The sequence below is a fragment of the Penaeus vannamei genome, chromosome 13 (genome assembly GCF_042767895.1).
Source record: "Penaeus vannamei isolate JL-2024 chromosome 13, ASM4276789v1, whole genome shotgun sequence".
In the NCBI taxonomy this organism is placed as follows: Eukaryota; Metazoa; Arthropoda; class Malacostraca; order Decapoda; family Penaeidae; genus Penaeus; species Penaeus vannamei.
Window position 1 is genome coordinate 30939013 of NC_091561.1, and position 10059 is coordinate 30949071.

At 33.1% G+C, this 10059-nt stretch overlaps 1 protein-coding gene across 1 annotated transcript in view; it reads left to right on the top strand.

The window, feature by feature from the left end:
• Window positions 1-8627, top strand: part of LOC113801051 (neuronal growth regulator 1-like) — an 11284-nt gene extending 2657 nt beyond the window's left edge. Inside the window, exons 2-7 of the mRNA XM_070128573.1 lie at window positions 1-37; window positions 1099-1238; window positions 7280-7385; window positions 7506-7672; window positions 7806-7916; window positions 8173-8627. The exon at window positions 1-37 is cut by the window's left edge and continues 147 nt beyond it. Of these exons, the coding sequence (XP_069984674.1) occupies window positions 1-37; window positions 1099-1238; window positions 7280-7385; window positions 7506-7672; window positions 7806-7916; window positions 8173-8612 (1001 nt within the window). The 3' untranslated portion in view covers window positions 8613-8627. The remainder of the gene's footprint in view (window positions 38-1098; window positions 1239-7279; window positions 7386-7505; window positions 7673-7805; window positions 7917-8172) is intronic.
• Window positions 8628-10059: the final 1432 nt, after the last annotated feature.

Sequence of the window (10059 nt, forward strand, 5' to 3'; positions counted from 1 at the left end):
CCCACAATGGCAAGCCTGTGGTATCAGGGGAGGGGGGGTAAGGGCCAACGTCTATGCTGACACTTGTTCCATTGGCTGCTAGAAAGATAGTGGCTCAGTACTCTAGAAATTTGCTGCAACTAGGCTAACTAAAATGATAACGGTGACAGTAATGTTGTAATGATACAGATCGAGAGTGAAATCTAATGTATCGGTACATATAGCCGTAGAGACATTGTTTTCGTGATTCATTTTATCCAGTCCGAAAGTCCCCTTTGGTACAGGGTACTTTTTCTACACCCATTTCATTCATGTACAGATATTCTTGCTAGTAAGGCCTGTAGAAGTGTTTTGTAGACAGCTCTTTGTAGAACAAACTTAAGATTTTTTTTCCTTATTCTTGATTTCTTTAATATGATTTCTAATTACTAATTGTATTTGTTGGTGTTCTTGATGTCAGTCATGTCATGTACATAGTTGCTAGTTGTAATTAATTTCTGCATATTTACCTGCAATTTAAATTAGGATAAACCTTGATATGTATGAAAATGAAAATAGCCACAATGAGAATTGAAAATAATCGTAACGTTTCGAATTCTTCACAAGTGCCTCTTCAGACATAATCGAAATAGTTTTGTCTAAAGAGGCCCTTGTGAAGAGTTTGAAACGTCACAATTATTTTCTTTTCTCGGTGTGGCTATTTTCATTTTCATTTTTGTGTACACGTTACTGTGTTTGTGCATGTGTTCTTGATATGTATGTTTATTGCCTTTCCTTTTTATGAGATTATCTCTATTTCTCAGTGTCTTGAGAGGTAGATATGATTTTCTTTTGTAGAATTAGCTACATCAAGTAAATATACACCATGGTGATAATTTTGATTTTCACTTGTCTGGTGAGTGAAGCTGTTAGTAGAACTCGGATGTAGTTAATGCCACTCTTAGAAAACATGTTAACATCATTAAAGTAGCTTAGTTCAATGGATGACTCATAAGCACCTATAGTCTTATGTAACAAAGATTGTTTTTTTGGAATTACCTGTTTGCTCTTAGGTGGAAAGGACTTTTATGTGTTTTTAATCTACTTTGTTACTTTCATTATGACTGCTCACAATGGCAGGTATACGATGGAGGATGTCGCCGCCCCCCAGGGGTACGTAGGAAGCCGTTTGTCAGTGAAAAATGCTCTTATGTACCACGCTGGGGAATACAAGTGCACATCCTTCAGCCCGCGTTCTCACACGGTTTATGTTCTGAGTGGTAAGGCTGCGGAATGGGGTTCCTGGTAATTCCCATAGGCTGTCACCCTCTGTAAAGGTTATATTAACCATCCTTGCTCTTGCAGTACCTGTTGAACTCCCTGTATCCTGAAGAATATCTTTTTTTTTATTATTTATATTTTTTCACCCTATTGTAATCCTTACAATGTAAGTAGATTGACTTTTAATGATATGTAAGAGCTAGATTATGCAAAACATTACTCTGAGCTTTGATTTATTGATAGAGTAATAGGTTTGTTACAGTAGACATTTTTTATTGATTGAGCAGAACACGAAGTTACATTTTTATTGGTTTTGTTTCTTCAATGGTTGGTTATTAGCCTATTCTTGCTGTTTCTTTGTTGTCATTATAATACAGACTACCTCAACATGATTTTACACATGGGAAATCTTTTAACTTATTCCTTCTTGAAAATATCACAATCAACTATCATTGCATTCGTTTGTTATAAATTATTTATGGTTCAACTTTTGTTGCCAAAATAGAATTATAAACTACAAAAGAAGTAGACAATTGCATTTTCTCTTGAAATGGTAAATTAACTGTAGTTAATTTACAAGATCATTAAAACCTATTGTTACTAAAGAAAACTTTAAAACTGCCTTAAATGAACAAAAATATGTTCAATCTGCAAGATACACATGATTAAAGGAAAAAATAATTTGACCAGGATGTCAATGCACTTGCTATAAGAAATAATTGAACCAGGATGTCAGCCTTTGGATTATCTACCCATGACGAGCCAAGACTACTAAAGTCTATTGATGTTTGAAAAATGTACTTTAATAACTTCTGATCCATGCCTTTCACAGAAGGAATTAAGAGACTTGTCAGATCAAGCAGTGTTGATGGATGCCTGTTCTTTTTTTTTTGTAATTCTAGTCTCTTACCCTCTGGAGGTTTTGATGAGATATTGACATTATATTTTTCCTTCTCTCTCTAACATGTATTTAGGTAATTTATGCCAATGCCTTTGCTATTAATAATGAGCTTTCCAGTTTTCCTCATTTTTTTTTTCTGCATCACATTTCATTATCCTCGCCTTTACTCCTCAACAAGCCTTATAACACACTCCTTTGCTCTCAAATTGAAAGTTTGGACTTTGTGGTTTTGGTGTGAAATATTTTATGATAGTATTATGATAGTGATAACTTTTTGGCTAACAGTTTATGTCATAATGTTTCATAATGTTGGGAGTTTTAAGCTCTCTGATTCTTCTTTAAAGGCTTTCAAGATTTTGGAAAGTCACATAAGAAAGTTAATATGGCTACTTTCTATCCAAATACAAACTGCCTGATGAATTGTCAATGTATGGTTGTTTTGGTAGTTTTTGGATGCTTCTAGAAATGCTGAAATATTTGGTTTTGGTATATAACAAAGAGAAGTTTACAATGTATTCATGTTCTGTTGATGTGCAAATTGTTAGTATAGAATTGTAAATTCTGTAGCTACACATAAGATTATTGAACATTTGGAGTATATAGAGGCCTTTTTAGAACAAGAGCTGGTCTTGAGAGCATAAAGTTTCAACCTCTCTAATTTGTAATTGTGTACTGAGTATCTGTAATGGCAACTAAAGAAAAGAATGATACCAGATAATTCAATTATGTATACCAAAATAGTTATTATGGATTAGGGCAGGAAATCCTCCAAAACTCTTAATGCAGAGGGTAATATTCACTGTTTAGACACATATAGAAATATTGAGGTTTAGATGTTATTGCATCTGATAATTAAAGCAAAGAAAACAGTTCCTTATCAGATGTTTGATCATTGTCAATTATCATTAATCAGACATTTGTTCTGGTCAGCTCAAGTAACCACACAGGTTTTTCTCTGTATCTTTCTCCTTTTTTCTCTCTCTTTATTTGTTACTTAAACAAATTGCATATGATACATGAATATGATCATGTGTAAATGGTTGCTCTTAACATGAATTAGAAAATTGTGACATGAACAGTTTTTATTGATGAATTAATTCTTACCAACACGCTCTTCTTTTTGGTATGAAGAGAAACTACATTCACGTCAGCTAAAGGACTTAGTTCGTGTGTGATAATGTCTTGTGTTGATATTAGTTTAAATAATATGTTTGCAACAAGTTAGTCTAAAAAATGTAACTAAAGTGACTGCTCAATTTGTGAATGTCCCTAAATACAATGTTTAAACATCTAAAAGTCTTCTTTTGAAAAAGATATACTTCAGCCATTTTAACCATGTGAATCTTGGTTCAAGTACCTTTCATTTACTTTTTTTTTTTTTAATAAATTTAACAAAGAAACAAGAATAACAAGGCAACTTTTGAACATCAAAAGCAGTGGTTCTTAACCTTTTTACTATCAAGCCTCCTCTAGGACACTGTACTTCTCTCCAGGCCCCCTTACATCTATGAATAAAATTCCTTTCCAAATTTTAAAGAGAATGTAAATATAGTCTGTCTTTTTATTGAGTATGAATTAGCGACATTATTTTTGAATTTCTCATAATTTGACTATGCTCTTGTTAAGAGAATAACAAATGTAATTTGAGTAATTTCTGCTTTTTCCCTTTTCCCTTGTAAATTACTGATGCTCCCCTAGGGGGTGCCCCCCCCCCTGGTAAAGAACTACTTATCTAAAGTTATGCCAGTTTTAAGTCAGTTTGGATTCTGATATGCAGCATTAATTAACTCAGAAATTATTTTAATTCACAATTTTTTTTATCTGTGATATACTATAAAAGAAAAGACAGGTAAAGATGTATGTTATCTCTTATTTTATCATGGTTAAGAATTCTTGGATTAGGTCTTTTAAAAAATCAGATCATATATGTGAGAAATACTTTTTAGAAATATTCATGATATGCTACCGATTACATTAGATTTTCCCCCCTTCAGTCATTCAGAATTATCATCAATAACATACATGATTCAATTAAGTAAAAACAAGAAGAGGGTGAGGGTTGGCTTAGGGTAAGGAGTCCTGCCTGCTATGTGCCAAAACTTATATGCTGGCCCATAGAGTGTGGGTAAGTTGTGTTTGGTGTGATGTGCATGGAACCCTTTCTAACTCTGATGACTTTGAATACGTAAGCTGGATAAGTGAATCTCATTATGATTCCCCCAGCTTTAGAATATGATTGTAGGTTTTATTTCTTTATATCTGTATATCTTTCCAGGACATATTCTCCAGAACAGCATTTGCAAGATTTTAAAAGCGTTTAGTGTATTTTGATAAAAGGTATGCTAATATTATTAGTACAGCATCTCAGGTCTTCTTTGATCAGTCCTTATGGTAAAGAGGAATAGCAGAAGACACCAGTGAAAAGCTTTGGTTGATTGGAATGTTTTTATACTGTACTGAGTCAGTACCTGTCTGAGAACCATAGTTCTCAGCCTGCATATTTTGAAAACTTTACTTCCTACTTTATCCTTATTTATTTGATTTGTCTGTTTTAGTTATAATTGTGGTAATGTTTTATTGTGTAAATTGCATTTCTTTCTGTACTTAGTAATGTAGGTGTGCATCATACCTTTATGATGGAGCTGAGATAGACTTAATATTGCAAGCATCAATTTCACAAACACAGTAAGATTCTGTTTTCATACTCACAGCTCCCAGACTGCCTGGGCAGGCCAGACAGTGCATGGTTGATAGTTTATGCATTGTTTTAATTTCTGTCACCCATAACAGTGTGTTTTATTAGCATAAAACATGCCACTGTAATCTGTGTTATGAAGAAAATATATGTATACAGATAAAGGCAAACAAATAGTGACATGGAAATTTAACTAGGAAACAAATTTAATTCAAATTGTCTTGGCTCAAAATATCCTCAAACAAAACTCTGCTAGAAGCAGAGTTTTGTTAGTTTTTGCAACACCATAGTCAAATTCACCAACAATGAAAGGTTTCAGAGATAGAAAAAAGTTTACAGGATTAGCCATTGTAGACTTAGCAGATATGTTGAATGAATTTCCTAGATTGGGGCAGAGTCCAGTGGAAGTATTGAGGTCTAGCAAGATTGTAAGGTGCAGGAGACAACTTTCTAGATTGATTTTATTTTGTGAGAGAAGTATAAGAGTCAATGTATGGGAGGCTGGCTAGGAAGTATTCAGGTATTTACTCTAAGGTAGTCTGTTCAAAGGGGGTCTGAATTTTATGTCTTATGCATTGCATATTAGCAATGACTTATAAACAAATCTAAGACAGAAGGAGGAAGGTCTAAGATAACAAGTAACAGAAGACATTTAGACTAGGTGGATAGAAGAATGTCAGGGAACCTGACAGAGAAGCTTGGCTTATTTATTGATAAATAATGATATGCATATATTTGGGCATTACGCAATGAGTGTTTTCATTGCAGCTGGAGTGGATGCAGGCCTTGCACAATTATGATGGTTTTATGTGTTGATATGAGTGAAGTAGCAGTATTATGTGAAATGATGTGTATATGATGTATATATATTGTGAAAAAAGGATGAAAGAAAATACTTTAACGAGAGTGGGTGACAAAAGTCTTCCACTGTAATTCATACAGTTATGGTGTTACACCTATTTTGCATTATTTTCAGCATATTAAGATTCAGTTTGATTATTGGTTATACAAATACTATTTGACCCATGAAGTGATTTGACTCCTTAGGCCATCACATCAGCTAGGTAAAGCATAACATATAAAAACAGGACATTGAGTTGGAGAGAATTATAATTGTTGTTTCAGTTTTATGAACAACTCCAGGATATAGTCAGGAAACACATACTGCATAAGCAGTTTACAGAAAAGTTTGATAGCTATTCAGAGCAACAATGTGTGGTAACAGCTGGTGCTAATGTATCAGGAAATCACAGTATATCACTCTGAATCGATACATACTTACTCTATTATAAAGATTTTTTAACCCCAAGGTAACTAGACTCATCTTTCCAGAATCAGCTTCATATTCCAAATACAGAATATTGAAAAACAGAAACAGAAGCAAGATATTTATAGTCATAGAAATGTCATTTATAGTTATTATGTTATATATTATTCATCATCGTCATCATCATCATCCATGCTAGATTGCTAAAGTCTAATGTATGGATGAACTTGTAATTTGTATATGGTTACATTTTTTGTGTACATATATATTCTTTTCAGAATTATAAGATATCTGTTTTTTTTACAAATCTGATTTCTTTACTTCACTTTGGATTTTTTGCTTATTATCTTTTTGATATGGCATTTTCCCCCCCACTTTTTAATTATGTAATAGGATACTTCACTTTTTCAAACTCACTGAGTGGTCCTCATGGTACTCAGTGGCCCAGACATTTGGAGAAAGTAATATCCTCTGTGGTTAGTCTGGAAATTAGTTACCTTTATTTATGATCTTTCACTTTCTTTTCATAACATATTATTCTTGTGAAAGACCTCTACTCATGGCAGGAAAACCCTTTATACATAAGATAGGTTTATAGTAGTGTTTTGTCATTCCGTTCTTATCATGAATGTAAAGTGGGTAGTTTGAAAAATAAAGAGTCAAGTAGTAGGGTGCTTTTGTATTTAGATTTTATGATGTCTCCATCATTTACTTTAAAACTGTAATTTCTGTAATTTCATTACATTGCAATGGGATTGCATTCACATTATTACACTTCATGCTGATGAATATTGCATTGCAGTAGTACTGCTGAAATACTTCACAAAATCAGTGTTTAAGCGTGTTTCATAAAGTTTTTCTTTCCACTCAGTTAACCTCTAGTTGCATGAAAAATTGTATTTGTGGTATGATGAAGTGTTTGGAAAATTCAGAAATCATTTTGAAAGACAAGGAATCTGACAGTAGGATCTTTATTTTTCTTGCTTTTGTAACTAGAAACTTGGAGGTGTTAGACTAGACATGTATGATATTAGCACAAAAAAAAGAAAAATGAAGATGTAATTGCATTAATGGATTTCAGATTTTTACTGTGATTTCAATAGTTAATATTTTTTGTTTGTAGATATTGTCCAAAATTGATAATCATATAAAACATTTCTAATCTTCCCCCATGTAGTTGACACAACTGGTGGAGATGCTATCAAGATGCTGTATATTGGCTTCCCATTGTCAATATCCTGTAATATGACCAACGTGGAGAGCACAGCACTTCAGTTACAGTGGTATGAATAAGTTTGATTAGTTTTATGGATCAAGTGAATAGGCCACATGTGAATTAGTGTTGTGGCAGGCATACTGTCCCTTCATGTGTTAATTTTTTGTTTTTTCTTCTTCTTTTCCAGGTTCAAGAATGACATCAAATTAGAAAGCGATGATCGGATAAAAATCTTCCAGGAGAACTCCTCAATCTATATTGCAGAACCAAGTAGAGATGACGTTGGAGAGTACAAGTGCCAGACAGCCGGGGGCATCCCTGATGATCCTCTTCACAAAATCATCCTAGTTATCTGTGAGTTGGTATCTAAATAGTGTTAAGAATAAGTGGAATAACAAGTCGAGTTTGAGTGAGAGAAATTTGCGGTCTATAAGTCATAGCCATCATAAGTTCTCAAAGTTACTCAGAGTAAATTTTTATCTTTCAGTTTTGGAAATCAGAAAGATGGATAAGTCAAAGGTGGTCACAGAAGGAGGGGACCTCATCATAGAATGTCCAGTTGAGGGTCATCCACCCCCAGGCATTCAGTGGTACAAAGGTATGTTTCCATGATTTTTTCCTTTTATGTTATCTTTAAGGCTTTTAAGTTCATTCAGGGATTTTTTTGTAATTTTCCACCTTCAGAAAATTAATAAAAAACTACACGTTAAGTTTGTTCCACCGCAAATGCAGAGCTTACTGCAAAGCTTTATCATTGGGAAGATTATGTGACTAGATTCCTCTTGCTTTTTAAAACACAAGATTACTATTGTTATTTACAAGTGTGGAACCTCACATATGGTTTATGGTTTCAGATTCTGAGCTTATTGCTGATGCCATTAATGGGACTCAGTTAACCCTCCAACCAAACGACAAGGAAATGCCAAATGGCCTGTTGAAAGTGACTGGAGTACAGCTTGAGCATAGGGGGAATTACACATGCGCCATCATCTCCAAGACCCAGAAATATGAACGCTCAATGTTTGTCAGGGTCAAGGGTAAGTGTGCCTTTCTTTGTTTATATTTATGCAGTTTTCTAATCTGTGATTGCTGTGTGTCAGATGTCATTAACTGTCTCTTTTTCTTTTTCTTGTCTCAAGGTAATGCCATAATACAATTTTCTATATTTTTTTTCTATTATCATTATGGCAGAAAAGTAATAGCAGTGGAAGTTATTACAGAGCAGGGATGGACAGGGTCGTTGTTACACAAGTTTCGTTTGTCAGTTGGTGATGTCGGTGGTTTGATTAATTAGAACAGTTTGATAATGACATCGTTAGCTGCTGACTAGTTTTATTCTGCAGTTACAAATTTTTGTAATTTTTTATGGCATAATCTCAATCACTGATTTCATTTTTATCATTATCGTCATTATTGATGTCACTGTCGCTCATTTTTTTCTTATGATTTTCTACATTTTCTCTTTTTCATTTTTTTTTTTTGTTGTAATGAACATCTACCGAGTGATATCTTAGCTTAGAGGGTACAGTTATATTCCTTCCTTGGTCATTGACCAGTGGTATTAACAGTTGTAGCAACCATGGTATTAAAATTGCTGTAGTGTTAAAATGAGAATAGCAGTTGGACAACGTGAAAATGACATGTACAGAATATAGGCTTTCTAGGTTGTTGGAAAGAGATGCAGTTTCAGCCCATTTTTATTATGAGGGTAATCTGCATGTGAAATGGATGCATAGGTAAGAAAGTTATTTTACCAAGAAATTGTATATTGTTTTTAGGAAGATTAATATTTAATCAATATGAGTGATTGCATTGGTGTTAGTGTTGGTTTCATTTGTATCAATATAGTTATTGTGATTTATTATTCTTGTTGTACATGATATTCTTAACCCATTGATGCTGGTATAGCAAAAATACAATCCATGGTCACAGTATTTTTTGTCTTTACACACAGGTGACTTCAAAAGTGCTTAATCACCAAGGAATCAGTTCTAGTCCTACCTCACCCTTTCCTTGATTTTTGGAAAGAAAACTTAAAAATCATAATGTCAGGTATAATGATAAGAATGTCAATATTAACAGTATGAGAAATAAAAAAAAATCACACCTGGGCTTGCTAGTAGGCTGAGGACCTATGGAGCCATCTGTTCAGACAGACATGATTACCTAACAACAATGGGTTAATATAGCTGTTGTTATTATTTTTTTATTATCATTATTATTATTGATATTATTGTTGTTGTGATTATTATTACTATTATAACTACTACTGTTTTTATCATTGTTATTGGTGCATCTGTTCTCATTAACTACTCTTCCTGTTGGCATTAGTAGTCTTGGCAAGCAAGGATGGTGAGGAACTCTATCCCTTTTTATCCATGCAAAAGCCATCTGATGGGCAGTAAGACTTTATAGTTGTAGCCTGCAGAACAGGTTTAGCAAAATTGTATCTTGAACAGTACTAATGGTAATGACAGTGAAAGATAGTAGAAGCTTTAGTACTAAAAGTTATAGCTTTCAGAGAAATCACTAGTTGAGCTAGAAGAAAGCAAAGAAAATTATATATATATATATATATATATATATATATATATATATATATATATATATATATATATATATATATATATATATATATATATATATATATATATATATATATATACATATACATATACATATACATATACATATACATATACATATACATATACATATATACATATATACATATATACATA